The 25,845-nt window shown below is 38.4% G+C and overlaps 1 protein-coding gene across 1 annotated transcript; it reads left to right on the top strand.

Annotated features, from left to right (window-relative positions):
• Positions 1–12,762: 12,762 nt before the first annotated feature.
• Positions 12,763–24,674, top strand: LOC143860278 (protein-tyrosine-phosphatase MKP1-like). Its single transcript, XM_077370848.1, has 2 exons — positions 12,763–15,281; positions 24,282–24,674. Exons 1-2 carry the CDS (start codon positions 12,990–12,992, stop codon positions 24,348–24,350), a joined length of 2,361 nt encoding a protein of 786 aa, XP_077226963.1. The 5' UTR covers positions 12,763–12,989; the 3' UTR covers positions 24,351–24,674.
• The last annotated feature ends 1,171 nt before the right edge of the window (positions 24,675–25,845 follow it).

Here is a 25,845-nt window from a genome sequence, read left to right as displayed (position 1 = left end):
CATTCAAGTCCGTTTTCACACGGCATTCCAAGTCCATTTTCACATGGCATTCTAAGTCCGTTTTCACACGGCATTCAAGCCCATTTTCACATGGCATTCTAAGTCCGTTTTCACACGGCATTCAAGTCATTTCAAGTCCATTTTCACATGGCATTCCAAGTCTATTTTCACATGGCATTCTAAGTCCGTTTTCACACGGCATTCAAGTCATTCAAGTCCATTTTCACACGTCATTCCAAGTCCATTTTCACATGGCATTCTAAGTCCGTTTTCACACGGCATTCAAGTCATTCTAAGTCCGTTTTCACACGGCATTCAAGTTATTCAAGTCCGTTTTCACACAGCATTCAAAGTCCGTTTTCACACAGCATTCAAGGTCCGTTTCCACGCGGCATTCAAGTCCGTTTCTACACGGCATTCAAATCCATTTTTTCTCCAAATTTCAAGATCATTTACAATCAAATCTATCATTTAATGTTTTGCAAGAGAGGCTATCTCACCCATATATCAATTGTTGAGTTACGAGTTGGAGAGAGGCTATCTCACGACCGTTTGCAGAGTCAGAGTCCGGTGAAAGGCTATTTCATCGTGTTATCTTTGTGAATATCATTTTCAAAAATAAAAATAAAAATTTGAATTGCTTCTTTTTCGGGTTTGCCAAAATGGATTGTCTGTTCAGCTTTGACATTCTCGCGACAAGCATGCTCTGCCAAAGAGGGGCATCTGTAGACACCCAATTTTGACCGTACCCTAAACCTCCCATGTTTGAACAAAACCTAACTAAACCAATGTTTTAAAACTCCAAATTTCACCCCAAGGTAGGTTAGGGTCTCACCAAGGTCCCTGCAAAATTTCGTCAGAATCCGAGCGCGTTTGCCTAGCGATTGAGCCGAGGCGGTGTCGTAGTGTAAACCAGAAAAGGGGGTGAATTTATCCTGAAGGGGGGCGAATTTATCTTGGAAAGGACGCGGCCTGGGGCAGAAAAGACACGATTTTGTCGTGCGCCTATCATTTTTTCGCTCAAACCGCGCGCCCATCAGATAGTAGTGCCGATATCAACCTCCTAAAAGTCCTATAAATATGAAATTAAGTCATTTTTTCAAAAGGGCTAGGTTTTTTTCTTACATTTTCTAGAGAGAGAAGCTCTCAGTTTTCTAGTGAGAGAAAACAGATCTCATCATGCTTCAATTTTTCCAATCATCTCCGCCCTAATTCCGGCCATATTCTCGCTGATTTTCTCCCTCAATCTCTATACAGATCTCTGCTTTATTACTTTGTTCTCTTCATTTATAGCTAGATTCTTGTGAAACCCTAACCCTAGCTTTGTCTTCTCTGGCAAGATCCCGTCGGAATCCGGCGGATCTCCATGAGATCCGGTCATCTTCCTTATCTTGTCGGCGAGCCATTCCCTTTGTAAATTGGACTTTGATCTTCATGTTCCTAAGATTCAAAAATTGATTCATCAGATTCAACAAATCTCTGCAACTTTCATCATCAGCAATGTTAACCTTTTGAAGCTTCTTATTAGAATCAAAATTGCAAAGATAGAAAAAAAAAAAAAAGGAAGTTGCAGACCAAGAAGAGAAGCTCAGTTCTACCAGTTAGCTCACCTATAAGGCCACTATATTGGATTGAGGTTGGAAAGGAAGAGCGGCAAATTTAAAGGAGTTTGGAAAGAGGGCTATGAATTGGAAAAATACATTACTTGGAAAATCTTTAGAATCAAAGTTCTCAAAAGGTATGGATGTCATTTCTTTTTCTTCTTCTTCTTCTTCTTTATATTGTCTGTTCTCTGTTTTTTTTATTATTATTATTATTATTTTGTGAGAAAACGGCAATTTTGAACCTTTGGAATTTAGTTTTGTCTTGATATCTCGTATAGTGGCAGATAAATGAATGATTAGGAAAGGAATTTTAGGACTAAACATTTAAATGTCGTGTAGCTTCTGTTTGAATTTTTATGGGAGAGGGTTAAATAGAAAAGGGAGCATTTCGGTTTTGATATAGGAAATGATATTTCAGCCCCTTTTTTGTCTTTTGTTTTTCACAAATTATTACATGTTCCAGAATTTATTATTAGCGTAGTTCCTGTATCTATAGTTTACTTTCTTTATATTGATCTCAAGGAAGTCATTTGTAGCAATATTTGGTGGATAGGCTTGTAGAACCAAGTCTCAATTAAATAAATTAGAAGCTCAACCTTACTGTACTCTCATCTTTTCTCCTCAGCATCAAGACCTTGAATATAAAAGTAAATAAAAGTAGATAACTGAACTATCCTTATGTAGCATTTTTTTTAGACTAAGATTCTCATCTGCTCTGTTCATCCAATTGTCATTAGCATTTAAGGAAAATCACATTTTTTTAAATCCAAGAATCAGATTCCATCTACTATGTAGTATTAGTACAGCTTTGGTTCAATATATGTACTGTTTTGATTCACTCTTGTTTAAGTGATATAATAGTCTCGTCATGTTTTGCGCTGTCATTTTTGTCAAGTCTATGAAATAAAATGATTTAGCAAAATAACCGAGTTCATCTCTTGACTATGATGTTCCTAGGGTTTATGATTTATTGGATTGTCATACAAGGTCCATTCTAGTAGAATAGGGAAGAAAGGAGAAAGATTTTCTTTTGGGCATACAGTGAGAGGGGATCAGATGGATGGTTAGGATTATTAGATAATGAGATGTCAAATGATGTAAGTCTACTATGTTTAGGATTAGCATATTGTAGGGGGTCTAAAACCTTGTTGTGTCAAAGCAAGGTAGGGTGTGGGGCTTACATTTGAAGGTGCCTGTAATGGAATTTTTTTTTCTTCTTTGTTTGATGTTTTACCCGGACTTACTTTTCTTAAATTTTAGTGTGTATATGCCTGGAAGATATGGGCATGCCATTATTCCCTAATTTTGAATTCATTTCTAAACATTAAGGAAAGTTCTACTTCATGTTTTTTTTTTGAACAAAATGGGCAATGCAAGCCTTAAAATACAGCAGCCATCTCTCATTTTTTAGACTAACAGCCCTCACACTCTCTTGATATTAATAGCCCTCATGCCCCATTTGATATGCACAGCCCCTATCCCATTTGTATATGGACAGCCCTCATATCCCATTTGATATGCACAGCCCCTATCCCATTTGTATATGGACAGCCCTCATATCCCATTTGATATGCACAGCCCCTACCCCTTTTGATGATGGCAGCCCATACTATTATGATAATGGCAGCCCACACACATTTGATAATTGCAGCCCACTCACCTTGATAATGGCAGCCCTCACACACGCATTTGATAATGGCAGCCCACTCACCTTGATAATAGCAGCCCATGCACACACCTTTGATAACGGCAGCCCAATTACTTTGATATTGGCAGCCCTCATACCCATTTGATAATGGAAGCCCTCACACCCACCTTAGTATTGGCATAACCTTTAAACATTTTTCTTTTAAATATCTAAGAAGTTAATACTGACTTTTTATTTTCATAGTGGCATAAACTCAGTTTCTTTGCGCGGTTGTTTAAACATTTTGAGTTAATGAATTAAGGAATGCTTGTAATGATATCACTTCACTAAAGAAGTCATGAGCAATAGTATCTGCATTATTATAGTTGGATGTTGGCACATGTCTAATATTTTGGCACATGATAATTGGAGTTCTTCATTTATGGTAAACTCAAGATGCTACCTGTTGCTAATTTGGATCATATCAGAGTGGGTTTAAAGCTTAGAAGTGTGGGAATTGTGGTAGAGACAACTAAATATATGTTAAATTGCTTACTGCTTATTCAAATTTTCCTTGATTCTTTAGGTTGCTTGAGAAACTCTGAATTCATATGACATAGGCAGGTTTCTATAATAATGATGTTATTGCTTAAGGGTTTTTCATCTCTCTGATGCCATACATAATTGAAAGATTATTCCAGAATGATTTCATTTCAAGGGCGATGAAGGCGCTAGCCCAAGCCCATCATTAGGGGACTTGCTCAGTCCAAGTAGCACTCCCCTCTTTTATATAAAAGACTTGCCTAGTCTTTTAGATGTACATTCCTTAAACTTTAGGTCCCTCTCATTGCAAGGGCAATGAAAGAGATATCTTGAGCCCACCTTTTAGGGAGACAAGTTACGTCTCAGCAGATAGTCATACCCATTTAGGGAGACAGGCTATGTCTCATACAGAGAATGCTCTATCCTTTAGAGACAAGCTTTGTCTCATTAGTAAGTCCATCCCTAGGAGACATGCCATGTCTCATTAGCACCTCTCTTAGAGTCATTTGTTTGAGAGTCTTCTCCATTAGCATAGGAGTGTGTCGTTAGCTACATAGTCAGTCTTTCTTCTAGGAGTCTATCCTATCATCATAGGGGTTAGGATTCTGTCCAACCTCTCGTCAAATCATGTGATTTTTATCCACTCTTGCAAGGTATAGGATGCTGTCCAACCCTTATAGAGTCGCGATTCTGTCATTTTTTTCCGCAAAGCATAGGATGCTGTCAAACCTTTGCTGGATATCAGGAATCTATCCTACCCTTATGATGATAGGATTCTGTCCTCTTGTGTCAAAAATTCAAAAACACTTGAAATACATCTAAAAACCAAAAATCTCAAAAATCAAGAGTCATTAGGAGTAGTTAGGAAATTCTGTTCCGAACTACGTTGGCTTGATCCTCTTTTCACGAGGTACGTAGTGCAACTTGGGATTCACATCCCAAGTCTAGCCAAACCTTTAAAAAAATAAACATTTCAAATCTTCCAAAAATACAAAAATTCTTCAAAACCTTTTTCAAAAAGATCTTCCCCTAGAGTTAGGAGTCTGTCTTAGCTGTTTGGGGTGTTTTAGAGTTAGGAGTCTGTCCTGATTTGTATTGATATGGTGTGTCCTGTCGTGTGAGTGTCCCTAGAGTTAGGAGGTCTCGAGTTGATCGGTTAGACATTTAGTCGAACCGATGGCTAGACTAGGAAGCATATAGTCAGCTTGTGATTTTCTTTAGGTTGCACAGCCTAGATACACATAGGATGTAGGGCCCACCTGCATTAGCTTAAGGCTAATCAACTTGCATTAGGTAGGGCATATGGAGAGTCCTAAAAATTACAATTCACCTGAATTTAAGCAATTGTGCAAAAAGCTTTAAAAATCAGTCGAGTCTAGTGGATCGAGTCTAGCATGCATGTGTTTGCACATCATAACTTAGACATCAATTAGGTATGACACTCATAACCTAGCAATTCTTAGGCGACACTACTTTCATTTATTTTGTGTGTGCTTATTAATCATCTCCGAGACATGCATGATTAGATAGACGTCTTCTCGGAGATATTCGTTCCCATTTCACATGACTTTCGCCCAAAACTCTTCAAAATCAATAATAAATGGCATAAGAGACCAGGTGCTTGCACTTGGGCGGACGAGGTGCTCTTCGGACCTTCCAAATTCGTAAGCAGGCACGAACCTTATTTTATATCTCTGGTTATTCGTTGCAACAGAGCATAGTATGGGATCATTGGCCTACTTCCTTGGATGGCGACTCTTCTTTGTTTAAGGTACGCCTCGAATCTGGGCTAGTCCCCGAATCAAGAGGTATCTCACCTTTTATCGCCACTCATGCTGTGAGGGGCACTTCTTTCGAGAGTTCCTTGGTAGAGCTCTCCATTCACGTGGATGATTCCAGAGAGAGACTTCTCTGTCGCATGTGGGGCTCGTCCCCCCGCCTCTCTCGGATCGGGGTCCACAAGATGCAATGCCTTTGAGAAAGAAATTAAAAGCCTTGAAATCACAAACATTGAATTTGTTGAAAAATATAAACATATTTGTGAAAATGAAGAACAAAAAAATGAAAAGCCCTCTAATAAGAATCAAAGACTTCAAGAAGAAAAAGATAAACATACTTCTAAGTCTTGTGATTCTATTTGTTCCTTATCTACCAATCATTATTAATGTACCCATTGTGGTAGATCTGGACATCACAATTCTGAGTGTAAGCTTAGAATTGTTAAATCTAACAAGTTTGTTTGGATAAGAAAAGGTACACTCATACAAACAAACTTGGATGGAACCAAAGGAATTTGGGTTTCAAAAGAATTCCTCTAATCAAATTAGTGAATGAGTTAGTTTAGGGGATATGCTAAATGTTCATATCATTCACATTCTTACTAATACCTTAATTCACTGAATACTCTTTGTATCTAGTTTTCATGAGCTTAATGATATATCTTTTTTTTAATTTTGAGCTTAGATACTCATCATTATTCATGTTTTTAATAGTTTGTATCTTTGCTCTTTGTGCTTAAATTATCACATTTTTTTGTGCTTTATTGAATATCTTTACTTGAAAAGCCTATCTAAGTGCAAATCACATCACTTGTGCACTTAGCGTCCACAAAGTAAATCCACAATAGAAAATTCAATGTGAAAACCATATGTGTGCTCTCATGAAAATTGACCTCTCTGTTTGCCATTGTGTTCAAATTGATCTTTTAAGTTCATTTCTTTCTTTCTTGAACTCTATTTAGGACAATTTTAGAATTTGCTAGATCTTGGAATATTCAACATAGGTGGAATACCATTTCTAGCAAAATTGAGTGTTAAAAGTCATGTCTAAGAAAATCCACTCAAATCCTTTCTTAGACATCTCTTTTGCCCTAAGCGAGTAAGTATGTTTGTTACTATGCACTTAGTTGTCCTTTAAACCCATTCTTATGTGTTTAATGATTATCATTAAATGCATAAGAAATCTTAATGGGTTAAATTGATGTATTAAAAAAAGGCTTAAAATGAATATTCTCTCATGACTAAGATAAAATTATCTAGTCATAGTAGTTTATTTTTGAATACATGTGTCCAAGGTGTTCATCACTTGACATTCTCTAGAAGTCCTTGGATTATTCTCTACAGTCCTTCATGATTTTTTTTTGTAGAGAATTAAAAATGAATCTAAATTCAATGTGTGAAACTCAATTGAGTAAAATTAAAAATGTCATAGGAATCTAATATCTCTGTTAGGCAGCTACTCATTGTAGTCGTTATCATGTAACACATTGTGATGGGAATACTTGTATCCCACACATCTTGGTTTTTCATGGGTCTTTTGCACTCTGTGCTTAAATGCCCTATCTTATATATAGCGGTTTGTGGATGTAGGCATAGATGTATAGACCATGATTCTTGTGTCCAAACATGGTAGACTATCTATAAATGCTCTCATTGCATGAGCTATGGATGTCTCTCTTAGATATGAAATTCTATTGATCCCTCTTATAATGTCTAAGTTTTATAGATTTAAGCTTAATTGATAATCTATATAATTTATAGTTATTTCTCCTTGTATGCTACTAGGTACATGGTAAATATGGTAAACTTAAATTTAAAAATCACTCAATTGGTACTCGTAGTCCTCTTACCTTGTAAGATGGAGAGTGTACACTCACCTTTAATTAAAACACTAATTTCTTTGGCTTTTAGCCAACACCTTAACCATGATAAGTCATATATGCCTTGTGTATTATACATATATATATATATATATATATATATATGTATATATATATATGTATATATATGTATATATATATATGTATATATATATGAGGAAAGTGAAGCTACACCGCCGGTGTAGCTAAGTTAGCTACACCGCCGGCTTAAAATACAATGGGCCCACATTGTTTTGGTGATCCAAAGAATTCATTTGATTGGCCCTCACATAGATAGGGTGTCCACCAAAAATCAGCTCCATAGGATCATCCCAACCCTACGATTTGTGGAGGCAAAAATGAATGTGTAAAAACCTTCACAAATTTGTCCATTTTTTCCTCCACAGTTTGAAGGGTTGGGATGATCCTATGGAGCTGATTTTTGGTGGACACCCTATCTATGTGAGGGCCAATCAAATGAATGGTTTGGATCACCAAAACAATGTGGGCCCATTGTATTTTAAGCCGGCGGTGTAGCTAAGTTAGCTACACCGGCGGTGTAGCTTCACTTTCCTCTATATATATATTATATATATGCACATATTTAGGGGGAGCATGGTTTGCTAGGTTGTCATCTCTTTTTGTATCCTATAACTACTTATTGCAATCATGCATTAGTAGCCCAAGGGTGATTTGTAAATTATTCAAAGCAACACAACACCTCAAAGCAACACAACACCTCAAAGCAACACATCAGTCTATAAAGGCTAATCAATTTAGTTTGCTATCATCAAAACAAGAAGGTAAGTTAAATGATTAACCCATGGTAACCCTTGGGCTTACATGAATTTTATATGAATCTTCGTGTTTCTCTTGAAAACAAAACCCTCACCACCAAAGTTCGTCACAAAAGGTTAAATTTATCCTTGATGAGTTTGCAAATATTTTTGACCTTTCAAATGATGGATCCCAAATTTATTTTTGGCCCAATGATGATATTGACTCTATCAGTATTCCATCTCTCACCGTCTACTCTGGTATTTGCAAAGCCTATGATCCCTCCATTCCCGTCAAAACTCACCATCTTTTTGAGACTACCCGCATTAATCATTTGATCATATACAGTAATATCACCCCTTGGGCTAGGTGTAAGGATGAGGTACTCCCTCTCGAGGCATTTCTTACTTTTTCTCTCCTTACCAGTACCCCTGTCAGTCCAATACCCCTGTCAGTCTTGCCTATGTCATTTTCTGACATATGGTAAAGTTCCTACAAAGTCTCACACTCATCTTCCCTATGGCTTAAACCGTCTCTTTAAATTTCTTGACATTCTTCTTGAAAATGAGAAGTCCTCTCCTGCCACAATGGATATTGATCGGATCACTCTTCGACGAATGCGCATTCCTCAATTCATAGAAGACACTCCCGCACATGTTGATTCTGATGTCCCTGAGGACAGCACTAACGAGGCCGATCCTGTAGCTCCTTCAACTGATCCAATACCTTCACAACCCTACTCATACACTAGTGGTCCTCCTCCACCTACATTCACCGTCACAGCACGCGACTTCGACATCCTCTAATGTGGTCTCAAAGGTTCCTTTGCTTATCACTATGATAGGCTCCAGCATTCCGTGGAGCAAGTTCAATTGGCAAACAAGGCACATTATGACACTCTCTCTAGTTGCATCGAGGAATTTCTTGCTCGACGTGACGCACCTTCACGAGGATTTCACCGCGTTCCAGGAACGCTAAGGTGTTGCTCCGCCACCACCACCACCAGAGGACTAGGACCTAGGAGTCCTACTGCATCTTTTTGGCGTGCCTCGTGCTTTAGTTTCTTATCTTTATATTTTGGCATGTATTATTCAGGTTTCACAAACTACTTTTTACTTTTCCTACACCGCACTTGATATTCTATCAGGGGTTTTCTAGCTCCTTATCTTGCTCCTTATCTTGCAACATATTCAATCAAAAAGGGGTAGATTGTAAGCCGAAAGGCTATCGATCACCAATGTTTTGATTGCAACCAAACCCATATTGATTGAATATGTTGATATTATTTGCCTCTGAGATAAACATGTTCAACACATTGAAGGCAAGAAAGATGACGTGGACATTACAAGCGAACTATGGAACCACGACGTACACATTTGAAGGTCGAATGAAGCCAAAAAGAAGATTGAAGTCTCAAGAAACCCAGAAGAGTAGTTGCCACTCATGAAGCTTAGAATGTACAGTCTCTCTTGGTTAATTGAGTGTATTTGACACTTAGGGAGATCTAAAATAAACTTAGACACATCTAGGAATCACACTTCCTATGATAGACCCAAGTCCGTAATTTATTTCCACAAAGAAACATGTTTTTAAGTATCCAGAGGAATTACGGACGTCCGAGGTTTTGGCGGACGTCCATCTGCACCTCGAAAAATCAAAACTGGATAATTGACGAAAATACGGATGTCCGGGACATTTGCGGATGTCCGTCTGAACTTGAGGATTTTGACAAAGATAACTGAGAGAATTGCGGTCGTCCGGAATATCGGCGGACTTCCGTCTGCACCCTGAAAGGTTCGGCAAAAATAACTGAGAGAAAGGCGATTGTCTGGGATATTGCGGACATCCCTGGACGGACTTTGGCGCGCACGTTGAATTTAAAACAATTATTTTTGGCAGACATTCGGACTTCATCCGCTACGCGTTTGAATGCTAAAAATTAGGGTTTTGCCTCTCTTGCTATATAAACAACACTTGGCAACCCTAAAAAGACTCTATTGTGTTCTTAAAAACCCTAGCCACCATTTCTAAAGCTCTTAACTCTCATCTTGACATTTATTGTGAGATTTACTTACATTTATTTCTCTCTTGTACCATTACATTTAATCCTCCAAGAGAGATTTATTAGGGCTTGTACCATGAGTAAGACAAGAGTGATCTTTGTGCTATTACATTTGTATTTGCCTATTGAAGAGGCTTGAGTGCATTCACTTTTTTCTACCATTGTAAGACAAGGGTTGTGACCCTCAGAGAGTTTAAAGACTTGGTGAGTTTAAAGACTCAGTACTTGTAAGGAGCCTTGAAGCCGGGCGTTGTGTGGTCTTCGAATAGTGGAAATCCTTGAGTGCGACCTCAAAAAGAGTGGAGTAGGTCTTTTGAGAAGGCCGAACCACTATAAATCTTGGTGTTCTTGTGGTGTGCCTTTTACTCTCTCTCTCTCTCTCTCTCTCTCTCTCTCTCTCTCATTTGTGACTCCATTGGTAATATCTCAACCTCTTTATTTTACAAGTACATGCTAGATAACTTTAAGGTATTCGAAGAATCATTTAAAAACAAGGGTTTCAAAATAATTAATTTTTACAAAACATAGTTCACCCCCCCTCTTAGGTTGCCTAGTGTATTTTCAATATCCAAGGGTCCTAACAGATAGAATAACCTTATCGAGATCCTTGTCCACACTTTATTCTATTAAGTGATCCATTCAGTGTGTGATCTAATAATCACACTCATTCTACTTGCTTAGGGTCCACTACCCCATTGACCTAGATATGCCACCCAATGCATGTATGGATGCAAGATCGATGTCAGATGTTTACAGGTACGAGGTGTCCAACCTCAACCCCAACCGTGAACTTTCTAGGTCTCCAAAGAACTGGATAGCCATATCTCCCCGCCACATAATCTATATGTGCACGACCCATCCTACGATGCTACCTAAGGACAATTGTGTGTCCAAGTGCACATCACACACTCCAATAAGTACCCAATAGATGTCATGTATGAATAAATTACCATTTCAATACAACTATCGACTTTTAGGGCATATACTATAACATGTGTGTGTGTGTATGTGTGTGTGTGTGTGTGTGTGTGAGCGCACGGGTGTGCTAGCCTCTCTCGAGGCAAGAAAATCAGAAACTCAATTTGAGGGGTTCAACGACTGAAACGTTTCTGTCCCCTGGAATTGGATTTCATGTGATTGATAAGAAGAGGAGAACGACACTTGTCCCTTGGGCTCCTCTACCTTTACACATATGGAAATGACTTTTAAGGTGTAGACACAACCCCAAATGTGAGGATGTCGACATACGCAGAATGTGAACGCCATGTTGACACGCACAGAACGTGAACGATTCGTGTTTGGTCGATGCACGCCGAATGCAAATAACTCTCAAGATCGACAGACCGTCTGATTCAAGCTAAACAACAAAAAGACACCAACGAAACGCAAGTGCGAGGGATAGTGGAATTAAAGAGAAAGACTCACTTGGGAAGATAAATTCATTGCTTTCTTAATCCGGAGAAAAGCTATAGCTACGAAAATAAAAGGTACATTGCTGAAAAGTAAAGGACAAAATGTTAATACATGTTTGGATTTGGTTGTCGGACCTATTCCTTGGAAATAGACGCCTCCTTATATAGCTTTATTCGGGTAACCTTTCCTCATTACACCACATTCTCTTGGAAGGAACGTTTTGGTAATTGCCCATGCTAGGCTATGTTATTCTTACGTCCTCCATTTTCTAAGTGGTTATCGTCCACCTTCCCATGATTGGCAACTGTAGTGCCACATCATTGACTCTGTCCAACCAGATAATGTCTTGATAACTCAGTGCCACTTGATCGATCGACTTTAAAGATTAACATGCTTTAATGGGAAAATCTTAAATAACTGCTCAACCTTGTGGACTCCAATATCTGCATGTTCCCATTCGTTCCCTATCACGACCCTCAATCCATATGCCCTGACAATTGACAACTCGGTCTTTCATGACCCACTAAACCCCATAATGGGTGTAAACAATTATGAAACGCCTATCCAAACACAACAGAGATGAAACTATATCCACATGTAATTTAAGACTCAAATTATAATTTATTCCAATTTTTCGCCACCTTTTTTTCATCCTTAAAGAATTGGAAAATTTTAGATACTCTGTTTCTTTCGACAGAAAACTGGATGCAAAGAAGTAAAACTGGATGCAAATTTTCAAAGGAATTGGGGTAGTATTTGGTAGGAAAAATTGCCAATGGGGGACATCAAAATACGAGAATTGCCCATGGGCGACACACTTTTGAAAAGTCTATTAGAGAGCGACAAAATGGGGGTTATCAAGTCTCTAAAAGGGGCTATCAAACTCTCAAAAGGTTGAACAATTTTTTCAAAAGTGTGTCCCACGTTGGCAATTCTCGTATTTTAATGTCCCCTTGGCAATTTTTCCTATTTGCTAATGGGCGATGTCATGGTAAGGGTCCCATTACAAGATATGATAGAACATAACATGCATGCACAGTACATGCCTTGCTGATGTAACATTGACTGAGTTCTCATTTTTCTTCACTAACCAAGATTTTACTCAGTCGTAGTTGTATTTGATTTCTTCTCCTCTTTTTCTCTTTATCTACAGTTGAAGCTTGAGCCAAAAACAGACAAAGACACAGAGAGAGTCAAAGTCCTTACGCTAGACCAAGACCCCTTCCTCATTTCAGTGCCGCACACCCAAACTCCCTCTTCTTCCTCAGAACCCCCTCTTATGACTCTCATTCCATCCCCCTCATTCACATCAGAATAGGTCACCAAATGATAGGAACAGAAGAGAAAGACGATTCCCGTCCCGGCGGGACCCCCCGGAAAACATTCTGGCGTTCCGCCTCCTGGTCAGTCCGCTCCCCTGACCCAAACCCAAACCCAAACCCTAACCCTAACCCTAACCGTAACCCTAACCCTAATTCCAAACCCCGCTCTGCTCTCCCCCCTCTCCAACCCCTCTCCATCTCCCGCCCTGCCCTCCTCAATGACTGGCCCATCCCTGGCTCCGATGACCTCGGCGAGTGGCCCCACCCCTCCACTCCCCGATCCAAACCTAACCCTAACCCTAACCCTAACCCTACAATCTCCACCATATTCCAACTCAGAAAAGACAAACTCGCCTTCTACGACAAAGAGTGCTCCAGAATCGCCGATCACATCTACCTCGGCAGCGATGCCGTGGCTCGTAACCGTGAAATTCTCCGGCAAAACGGCATAACCCATGTCCTAAACTGTGTAGGGTTTATGTGTCCTGAATACTTCAAAACTGACCTAATTTACAAAACCCTATGGCTCCAAGACACACCTTCTGAAGACATAACAAGCATTTTATACGATGTTTTCGATTATTTCGAAGACGTTAGAGAACAAAATGGGCGCGTTTTAGTCCACTGTTATCAAGGCGTGTCACGCTCCACGTCCTTGGTAATAGCTTACCTCATGTGGAGAGATGGGCAGAGCTTTGAAGACGCTTTTCAGTTTGTGAAAGCCGCGAGGGGAATCACAAACCCTAATATGGGGTTTGCTTGCCAATTGTTACAGTGTCAGAAACGTGTTCACGCGGTCCCGGTCTCTCCGGCGAGTGTTCTTCGTATGTATAGGATGGCCCCACACTCACCTTATGATCCTCTGCATTTGGTTCCCAAATTGTTGAATAATCCAAGTGCCCTAGCTCTTGATTCGAGAGGTGCATTTTTAGTGCATATTCCTATTGCTATTTATGTTTGGATTGGGAAGGATTGTGGGTTTGTGATGGCGAAGAATGCAAGATTGGCGGCTTGTCAAGTGGTTAGGTATGAGAGAGTTCAAGGTCCGATTATTGGGGTTGATGAGGGAGAGGAACCAGAGGGATTTTGGGATGCTCTTGCCAGTGGGCCGTTTGTTGGGGAGGATTTGGGTAAAATGGTGAAGATTAGAGAACAAGAGAGGAAGGATCAGGTTAGGGCTGCGATGGAGATTGGGGTTGGGAAGAAGAAGGTTGAATTGTATGATGTGGATTTTGAGATTTTTTGGAGAGCGCTTAGAGGCGGGGTTGTGCCGCCTTTTCCAGTTTCAGAAACAGGATTTGAAACGCATCTCCCTGCTAGGGAGAATGGTTGGGGTAGGCTTAGGCGGAAATTCGCGAGTGGGGGTGTTAAAGAGCTTCTAAATAAGGTTACAAATATTTGTAAAGAAGAGAAATCACCCCTATGTTGTTCTCCTGATTCCTTCTCTTGTGATTCAAAATCGAGTTTTAAGTCTCCCTCGCTCTCACCATCTGATTCGTCTAGTTTGAACACCTTTTCGCCTGCTTCTTCGAATTGGTCTGACTTTTCATTCTCACCGTCGCAATCGTCACCTAAAGCCCCGGAGTTTATCGAGCTGAGTCCGACTAAGTGTGCTTCCCAAGTAGAAAATGCTTGTTTACCATGTAAAGGTTCTTTACTGTCTCTTGCAGAACGCAGAGGAAGTAATGCTCCATCTCTTAAGTTGTTAGCATCTGTGGATGAACAGCCCCAGTTGGTCCCCAAAAATTTAGTAAGGGCATGGTCTTTTTCGCTTCCCTCTCTAGATGAGGATGTGAGGAAGAAGAGTGTATGTCAAGAGTTAGAAGGTGAAGATTTTGATAAGTTAAGAAGTGAGAAGCCATTGGATCCTGACCTGATGGATATTGATAAAGAAATGAAAGTTGGAATAACAGATTTTAAGGACTCTAACATGTCCGTTGGAGATGGGGTAACCTGCAGTGATCCTCTATTAACTAGTGTTGACATGGATAGACAAAACCCACCAATGTCAAATGAATTGATTGAAGGAATTGTGGATCTAAGTTACCCAATTCTTTTCCGGTGGCCGACTATGGAGAAGGTTGAAATGCTTCACTCTGAGGTCCTTGATTCTAGATCAGTGTTTCTTTTATTAGCCCCAACAATTGATGTAGGTAAACACAAGCCTGAAATGTTATATGTGTGGGTAGGGCGTGATGTTTCATTTGGAAAGGAACGAAGCCCCTTGATCTACTGGGAGGAAGTTGGCCACGACTTTCTTTATCAAATGGGGATGGCAATGGATATTCCTGTAAAGGTAAGTATTGCGCTTTAGTAATTAATGTAATTTCTTGTTCTGCTATTTTATAACATTGCTTGAGTACTAGCACCATGTAGCATATTTATCTTTCTGCTTAGATGATTTTTCGAATTTGCTACATCTAGGTTTTGTGTTGCAGTGCCCGTAGGCATCTATTGTTGATGCTTTATAGTTACCCAATGAAGAAAAACTGCATATATTAAGAAAGCAGCAGTTATGCAAAAATTGGTACCCTAACAGACTTGCTTAATTCTGTGGATATAATATGAGTGCTATAGAAAAATGTATATACAAACTTAGATGAATGTATGTGGTATTTTTCATTCAGAGAAATTTTTTTGGTGGTTTGACTTGATGGCAAGTACACCACAGTTTAGCATCGTGGGATAGTGTAATCATGGATTGTTGGGCACATGGTAGGACTCTTAATTTAGCTAATGCAAGAGAAGGCATTCATTTCACGAAGAAGAAGACCTAAAAGAGCTTTCTTTTATCTTATTTCAGTCATGTAATTGTTAGGATTTGAATTCTGTTCGTAGGGTTCTGTTTAGTTTGCTGTTGTTTAAGTGGTGGAGACCATTATTATACTTTTTATAGCTTAAATTTCTTAAGATATTAAGGGCGTGGGGGCTATCACTTAGTACTTTTAATAAGATAATTTTATTTCTATTTGGATGGCTGAGATTAGAAGAAAATAAAGGGTTGGATCATTTTTAGGGTTTTAGAATGTAACCACAAAGGGGAGACTGCTTTTAGTTGTGAGAAGCATTTTAGAAACTGAAATTTTTGTGGGTTCCTCCCGCAAACTACTATAGCAGCAGAAAACACCTATTTTTGGTGATTTTTTTTTTACCTTAGTTTACTCACTTTTTCTTCATAGACTTCATGTAATCTTATGTTTATCAGATCTGCCTTGATTGTTGCTTCTTTGCCATGTTAAATTTATATGAAAGCCAAATCAATATTTGGGTGCAGCAGAAGAGGATGTGTTGGTCATGTAAATCAAGCCTAACAAGTAGAAACACAAGATTTGTAGGGAACTGTAGCAGATTTGACACATGAGTTGCATAACTTACGGCGTAGTGGGTGAGCAGAAACTTTGGAGATATCGAAAGGCAATCACAGATTACCCAGAAGGGAACAATGGAGATACCATTAAAGAAAAAGAAAAAGAAAATAAAAGAAGGCAACTATGGAAGCCATGAATCTAGGAAAAACCACTTTCATGAGACTACGTATCGTGCGTATCATGAGCACAGAAGCCTTGAACAGCGGTTGTATAATGCGTTGGACCTAAATTCCGTTGGGTTCTGATAGAGGTACCTGTTTTAATGGAAGGATGCATACCAAGGGATTTCTAGATTTAAACACTAGTGTCGAAAACTATTTTGAATGGAAACCGGAGGCATAACAGCAGAAGGTGTTATTCTTTAAACTCAAATTAGAGAATTTGCTCTTCATTGGCTGAAAAGAGTGCAGGAACGTCGATCTAGGAAGGAAAAACCAAAAACAACACTTGAGAGGACATGAGAAAAAGGGCAGCCCGGTGCACGAGGCTCCCGCCATTGGTGGGAGTCCTTGATTTCTATGGTTAGAAGACTGGGTCCTTAGGTTCTGCATAATTTTTTCAAATCTTTCGGCAATTTCGGCCTTTTCACAGGCCTCAACCAACGTACGTGGTCCAATGTTTAGAATCTGGGTCATAATCGAGGGGCGAAGACCGTCAACAAATCTCCTAGCCCTGTCCCGCTCCGTGTGTGCATATCCAAGTGCATAGCGAAGCAATTCTCGGAATTTTGCTCCATATTGAGCCACTGTCAAGCTACCTTGTTTTAGGCTTGCGAATTCTTCAGCAAGACGATCTTTCACACAATCGAGGAAATACTGTTCATTAAAACGTTCTTTAAACTGCTCCCAGGTTTCATTTCTTACTTCAAGATAGGCTTTCTCCACTGTCCGCCACCAAATACCAGCTTCACTCTTAAACAAGGAGGCGAGGCGAATCTTCTGTGCATCAGTGCACTCTAATACCTCGAAAATTCTTTCGACGGCCACCAACCAACGTTCTGCCTCCAATGCGTCTCCTCTTCCGTCAAAGTCAGGGAGATGGTAATCTCGGAATTGCCAGTGCATCGGGAGTGTATCAACCCGTGCCGTTGCTTCGTTGCGCAGGGCCAGATTGGCTGCGATGGCCTGCAGGGCAGTTTGATTCGCGTTCTGTAATTGGGTCTACTTCATCAAAAACTCAGCCAACAACTGAAGCCCGCCTTGATCTTGTATTTGAAGTAGCCTCGGGTTATTGAAGGCAGGTACTTGATTCTGCTCCGCTGCTTGTGCCGGATTAACAGCTTGGGGCTGGCCCATGGCTGGGACCAGATTCACAGTTGGGGCCTGGTCCACGCTGCTTGAGCTTGATCCGCAGCTTGGCCTTGGTTTGCGTTCCTTCTTCGTTAATACATCTATCAAAACACAGAATTATTTAATAATATAGCATAGAAGACGTTAGCATTTCTCTCTTGACTTTAATTCTTAGAGTGTTGATTGCTTTTTAAAGTTACGTTCCATATTGACTCCTAATTCTATCGACACGAACCCAAACCCACGAGCACCAAGTTTTATATAAAACCTGGCTATGATACCACAACTGTAACGACCCAAACAGACGGGTCGCCACGCACAACAAGACCTCAGAAATCACCTTGAAATTTGTTTTTTTATAATAACCAAATTATAAAGTGCCTGACATGTCATCTTATTCCAATTTAAAAGAATCCCATTACAATTTATAAGTTTCCAAAAGACTGAAATGAATTAAATAAACATGATCTTTCCAAAAACTAAATGTTCTTCTTAAACCAAGAATAATAACTAGATAAGATTGATGTATATAGTCATCTTCCACATTTATTCGACTCCACTGCGTGCCCCACGAATTAGATATCCTCGTTCCCAAAAGCACTCATACTCATGTCTTCTAGTCCTGCAGAAAAACTGGATTGGAAGCAAGTTGACAGAAAAGGATCATTCATAAAGTCCAAATACAAATAACGGATCTAGGCAGAAGACAAATAACAAAAGATATATAGAATGGCTGAAGGAATAATTTTTCAGAAATCTACTGATTGGAGACAGAATTCAAATTAGAAGGAAAAATGAATCCAAAGCACATAACTACAGAATAGGCAAAGTCGTTTCGGTTTCTCAAATTTTTCAGATTTTCTTTCCCACCTTTTACACTTTAGCTATCTTTCAAGCTTTTTCGTGTATCTGCTCTTCCCACCCTTACACTTTGGCTATCTTTCAAGCTTTTTCGTGTTTGGCACTTTGATCACAGATCGTCGCTTCTTCTGGACTTTAGCTATCTTTCAAGCTGTTTCGTACTTCCGAAGGACGTAACATTTTATTTATCTTTTAGTATTATCTTTCAAGGGTTTAACAAAGATGGAAGCAACACGATTTCAGAATCCATCAAGAAGTTGATACTCAAGAGCGTAACGAATCATAGAAATTGGATCCAAAATGTGAAGAACAGATTCCAAATAAGTAAAACAAAAATTGCACCTTCACCATCACATGTACTGAAATTCACATAATCAACTTAGCTATCACCTGCCTTGGCTCACTGAATTTACGGAGTTTGGAAGGAGTCTTGATGTGAGTGAGTTAGGCGATGCTCCTGGAGTCAAATTTATGAGCAGAAAGCGTAAATCCCTAGTAGTCTTAGGTTCTTAAATTATAAATACTAACCCAAGTCTAAACATGTTTTACAGCTTCAACACGCACAAAAATCGTTTATTTTTACTCCATGTACATACAACTGCTTAGGTTGAAAACTTATAAAAATTTTATCTTTGAAATCGTATGCTCATACAACTGCGGAAAACTATATACAATATTTCTCTTTTTCTTTAATACCTTATATACATGCAACTATTGGCATTGATAACCATATGAAATTTTCATTTTTACAACCCTATATACATAGATCTGTTGAAATCGAAATTTAAAATAAAAACTATACAAAATTTCATTTTGGAAATTTCATATACACACAAGAAATCTAATTTAAAGAGACATATTTCCTAGATAGTAGGACTCGTATACATAAATCGTTTAAAAAAAAAACCTACACTTCTAGCCTATAAATCATACTCAACCTCTATCTATAAAATTAATGATGGCCTTGTAATAGTACTGACCAAAAAACAAAAATCATTGAATGAATACACATACAACAATAATCATTAATATCTATATATAATAGGTACATGGGACTGTAGGGATACAGAGAAGGTCAACTAATGTGAATAGAAACCTTGTGTAGTTGGGTACCAGCTACCGATAAAATCTTGTTTGCAGATAATAAACATCAAACTTTATATAGTTTCGCATAAGATGGCTAATAAAATCAACTAAGTCCATGAATTGTATTTAAGAAATGGATTTCACGATTTTTATTAACCAAAAAGGCCACTGCTAATTTTGATTATAATTAAAGTTCATGATTTTATTAATACATATATTACTGATATCTGTAGTATTGATTACTACAACCTAGATATATGATTTTTATTAAAGAAATTTCACTGTTAACATATGTATTAAATTATGCGGATAGAACTATGAGTTTTATTAACTTAAAAAATCAGTTGTTAATCTGAGTATCTATTATTATAATGAAAAGCATAATTTTTATTGAATAAACCAACTGTAAATCTGATTAGAAATTGAACAACATTGAAATCCGTGATTTTTATTAAATAATATGAGCTATTTAGATCCAACACAACATGAGTATAGGCCCCCCAACTCGAATTAAATTTCTAATAGAAGGGTTGGTGTACTTAGTTGACTGATGAAAGGAATCGAAGAATGTTGAGCCTACTCTTCAATATTTCACAATCCTCATCCTCCTCCTCCCCCTCTCTCTCCCTTGGGCGTCCAAAATTTTTTTGGACGTGAGAGGGAGGAGTCCCATATATATATACTTGTTTGTGAGACTAATCTCCCAAATCTTGCTAACCTTAGCCCCCCTAAAAATTCTCTTATTATTCTGATCTGTTATCTCAAAGTTAACGTAGTCTTTCTCTTTTATTTGTATAATTAAATAAAATAAAGATTCACATCATCTTATGGGGCCCACCAAGTGACGCCCAAAAGAGATGGGAGAGAGGCCCAATTCGTACGCACGCTCCCTCCTTGGGTGTTGTAAACGATTGGGAAGTTTAGAAATTTCCTAAATATTAGTATTTTCCCCCTTATCTCCCTCCTATATTTCATCTTCTCAAGTATTATTTAATTTCTTTAATTATCACCTCCCTTATTTTTAGATGTTTATCCCCATCTAAATATAGTTTACCAAATCTTTTGGTTATCATTTTCTTTTCTTTTTTAAGAATCATAATTATCTTAAAGTTGCTTGAAAGATTAGAATCTAAATATAAACTGTCATTTTTCAAAAAAGAAAAGAAAAAGAAGAATCATAATTATTGATATCAACCCAATTGGGCCGGACTTACTATTTATAGTAAAAACTGGAGTTACTATTTATATTAAAAACAAAACTTTCTATTTTTAGTAAAATCGAAATTACTATTTATAGTAAAAATGGGACTTTCTATTTTTAGTAAAATCGAAATTACTATTTATAGTAAAACTGAGACTTTCTATTTTTAGTAAAATCGGAATTACTATGTATAATAAAAACAGAACTTTCTATTTTTAGTAAAATCGAAAATTACTATTTATAATGATAAACGAAACTGACTATTTATAGAAAGTTCGAATCTGACGGACCGAACGGCTTCACATCAATGATCTAGACTGTTGATTATTGAACAAAAAAAGTCAATGGCCAAGATTTTAGAAAAATTATAGTTTTTATTTGCTTTAAATGGGACGGGTGTTACAGTTCATCCATAACTAGTATAAAAAGATAAGAGCTTAGAGTTGATGCTTGGTGCAATCCAATTGTAATTGGAAACTCACTAGACGTGTCATCCGTAGTTTTGACACTAGTTACTACTCCATCGTGCATATCCTTAATCACATCAACATATTTAGTAGGCACTTTTTTCCTTTCAAGTACCCACCACATAACACTCTTGGGAACCTTATCATACGCTTTCTCCAAATCAATGAAAACCATATGAAGGTCCATTTTTTTTTATTTTCTCTAAATCTCTCCATTAACCACCAAATCAAGAAGAAAGCTTCCTTAGTCAATCGTCCGGGCATGAAGCCAAACTGATTCTCCGACACCTTAGTCTCTTTTCTTAGTTTATGCTCAATTACCCTCTCCCAAAGCTTTATGGTGTGAGTCATTAGCTTCATTCCCCGATCATTGGTGCAACTTTGAATATCCACTTTATTCTTATAAATAGGTTCTAATGTACACTTCCTCCACTCATCGGCATCTTCTTAGTCTTCAAAATATTGTTAAATAATCTAGTTAGCCAAACCAAACCCACATCACCCAAACTTCTCTAAGTCTCAATCAGAATACCGTCAAGCCCCATAGACTTTCCTAATTTCATATTTTCATAGCTACTCTGATGCTCGGATTCTACGAACAAACGTCCAGTTTGTATCATCAAAAGCGTTATTGAGTTCTCCCAAATTCGCTACGAATTCTCCATTAAACAACTTATCGAAGTAAGTTCTCCACCTCTCTTTCACCTCGTTGTCTTTTACCAATAATCTTTAATTTTCGTCTTTGATGCATTGTATATGATTCAAGTCACTGTTCTTCCTTTCTCTCATCTTAGCAAGCTTGTAAACATCTTTACACCCTCTTTCGTCCATAACCTGTGTTACAAATCCTCATAGGCCTTGCCTCTAGCTTCCCTTATTGCCTTCTTAGCTTCTTTTAGCCAATTTAACATCTTTTCATCACGGATCAATCCAAATTCTAGAAATTTTTTTGTGGAGATATTTCTGAGTTTTCCCTTTTGTTCTGTTTTAGTGATTGTTTTGTAGCCGTTTGAGTGGCATGTGATATCTTCTAATCCTCCCAAATGAATGGGAGGGATAGAAAAACATCAAACCACTTCATTTTTACACTGATAATTCCATTCATTCTTAAATCCCACCCATGCTTGAAAATTTTCCTAATTAAGAAAAAAAATCATTGGATGTAGCATCTTTTCCAGAATGAAACAAAATTTTTTTTTTTCCAGAATGAAACATCTGTACTACCAAAACACCGGAACATTCCATTTCAGTGAGCAAACCAAAATGCCCATTGGAACGGAATTCATAAGGGTGGAAGTCTCAAGAGGAAGCTTATGAGTCTGAGGGTTAGCCTTCCCATTTGGGTAGGATATGTAAGGAACTGTTTCCCCTTAGAGTTCAAGCATTTTGTAGGGCTGCCCGCTTTCAAAATCAACATGTGATATGCTCAAGTTGAAGAAATTTCAATAACTAGTGTTTCATGTGTTGAGAAGTGGAGGAAACAGCCAACCATCTCTCCTGCGTTGCAAGTGGATGTGTGGATTTGGAAGTCTCTTACATAGTTTTGATGTGTGTTTTTTGGGCCCTTTTCTTTATACTTTACAATCATTTTATTGGGTTGTCTTGTGCGGATTTGGAAGTCTCTTACATAGTTTTGATGTGTGTTTTTTGGCCCTTTTCTTTATACCATTAATCATTTTATTGGGTTGTCTTGTTATTGTTCTGGAGACAAGCATGAATTGCTGTGGATGTGACCCCATTTGTGATCCTTTAACATAATAATATTGGATAGTTGAGGAAAGAGTAAATTATAGGAAGGAGCTCTTTGGGAATACCAATGCATCTATTATCGATTGGCTTTTAGCGATGGAGTAGTTTTGGGTACATTGACTCAAGATCTTTTGGAAGGAAATTGTGTTTTACTGTAATAAGAATGGAGAGAGAGTATGGGTCACCCCTCCAACGAACACCATCAAGTTGAATTTTCGTAGGAATTCAATTTTTAATCCGGATTCCACCAGATCGGAGGGTATTTAGGAATGATAGTGAAAATGTTATGAAAGTATTTTTTAGGGTGTTTAGTATTAGATATCAAATGAAGCGGAGGCTAAGGAGTTACGTAGCTTTGATTTTGAGTCCCCAATGTACACTTTTAGTAGAGGAAAATTCTTCTAATGCTATTGGATGGACTCGTTGAAGAAAAACGAACATTGTTGACAAAATATGGATATTAGAAGTGATGTAGGGAAAGAACATTGTTGACAAAATATGGATATTAGTAGCGATGTAGAGAAACTAATGAGGTGGTAATTACTTTGTCTAGGTAGTTGAATTTATTGTGGCACAAGATCTGCTGCTTTTGTAATCCTTCCTTTCTCTTTTTATAGTGTTTTTCCTCTTATCTATAAAGAAAAAAGACGAACATTTTTCTGCCATCAGATATAGCAGATAACAGTTTAGCCTGGGGCAAAATTATAGTGATAAGATTCCGGATATAATGTTGTTTGTGGTCAAATGAAATATCCATAGGACTAACACATTTCCTCCCCAACGTGCTATTATCTGTGAGTAGTAAAGCACAATCTTGTTTTGGGCCGTCTGTTTCCACTTAGTTCTGTTCAACATCCAAATGCATCATTAGCAGGAGTTAATAACCTGTCCTCTACTATTTTTTTCCTGATGCTGAGTGTAAACATTTGGAAATCATCTTCAATTGGACTGAGTAGAAACAAGTTGAGCCTAAACATTTCCAAATCATCTGCAATCCAACTGAGTTGAAACACATAATCTTGCAACATCAATACAGATTAAGGGCCAAAATACTAAATCGGGTTGCTAATTTATGATTTAACTAAAGCTGATATACTGTCCTTGGATGTTCCTGCTTTAGTATTTGCGCGCTTTCTGGTTGCATCTCTACTCCCTGTTTTTTTTTTTTTTTTTTGGAGTTTCCTTGAAGCTGTATAGTTTAGTTTGATCTGATCTATTGGTTTTTTAATTGGATATATTGTCCTGACCATGATTCACTCATCATGCGATGAACAGATAATCATAGAGGATGAGGGGCACAAGCATTTCCTGACCCATCTCAAAAGTGGTATCAATCCATCCTAATTGAGAAGATAAGGAAGAACAAGCAGGAGCTCCTGCGCACTGCGTTTCTGTCTTGCCAAACCCGATGGATTGGCAAAGGGCAGCTGCCACTTTTCTATAATTTGCAGCAATTTCAGGTGAACTGGTGTCCGAAGTATAAGTGGATCATATCCACATGCGGACCTGAGAATCTGTATCGCCATCTACAAACATGTATAGTATGGGCTTTGGACGGGGCCTGGAAAAAACAACCATGTTGTAAAGTAAGAAGTCAGATTGAACTAATCATGTAGCAACTATAATGCACTTACCTTTACAGCTTTATGCAGTGAATTGCTTGCAACAGGAGAAAGATATACAACCAATTTGATGCAAACTAATTCACAATGCAGTTGGGGATGGTCTGAATTGCAAAACTGGATTTGCTCTCTTGATCTCGATCTTGATCTCTCTCAATAATCAAAGAAATAGAGGCAAAAAAAAAAAAAAAAAAATTGCCCTACTGAAGGCCTATCTACTGAAGCCCTATCTAGGCCCGTAGTGTATGCCACCAGGGTCCTGATTGGGTTGCACGAAAAATATTTCTTTTGGAAAATCTTGTTTAGGAAAAAATTTTCACCTCCACGATTTAGAGGGAAATGATGTAGTTATGGCCTATTTAGAGGGATACCATTATAAACTAAGTCCCTCATTATAAACTAATAGTCCCTCTGAATGAAACGTGAACTGCTGTGTTTCCAGTAACCTCTGTTTTTAAAACTTTGTAACCAAGCAGTGAAAAAGTAAGAAGTTTTGGAGAAGTTTTTCTTTTCCAAACTTCTCCAAAAATTTCTTGCAATCCAAGCAGGGGCTATAAGTGAGGAGTCACCGAAAAGATTCCATTAGCTTTTTCTTACATTCAGGGCTCGACTTGAGCCCAACGCATGTTTGTGCTGGGTATGAGCAATGCTATTCAATCTGCACAAATTTGGGTGAAATGATCGTTGGCTAGCGCCATCCTACAAACGGATCAACGGTCCAAATTACACTTGCAAGCCTCTCCTGCAACACCATCAACCTCGGTTCGAATCATTCTAACCCAAGGAGAGATGCCACCTTAGTCACACATAAAGTAGTCCCTTTGCTAAGCAAAAAGTATGCCACTTTGATATTGTCCTGCTTAGAGATTATTTTTTTCAGCGAACACACACACACCCCCCCTCCCCCCCTCAGGAAGGATACAGCCCCTCTATTAATGTGATTTGATGTCAAAAAGCGTTGTCTGCCCACAATTAACGTAAAAGGGGGTGTACCATGCTACGGGGGTTGAAAAAATCATTGAGACTTTAACCCCTTTTGACGCCAAAATCACGTTAAAAGGGGGGTGTATCCATCCTACAGGGGGGTGAAAAATCATCTCTAGTTATCTTTCCAGTCTATTCCACTTAACAGGATAGGAAAGGTGACAAAGTTGAGTCTTATGGAAACCTTGTGGGGAACTTGTCCATCAGTGGTCGACCTGGTATTGGAAACCCTG

The sequence above is a fragment of the Tasmannia lanceolata genome, unplaced genomic scaffold, assembly GCF_043159265.1.
Source record: "Tasmannia lanceolata isolate RefF3 unplaced genomic scaffold, GAP_Taslan_0.1 ptg000037l, whole genome shotgun sequence".
Taxonomy (NCBI): Eukaryota; Viridiplantae; Streptophyta; class Magnoliopsida; order Canellales; family Winteraceae; genus Tasmannia; species Tasmannia lanceolata.
The sequence above is the reverse complement of the archived record's forward strand: the minus strand, read 5'-3'. Positions and strand labels throughout refer to the sequence as shown.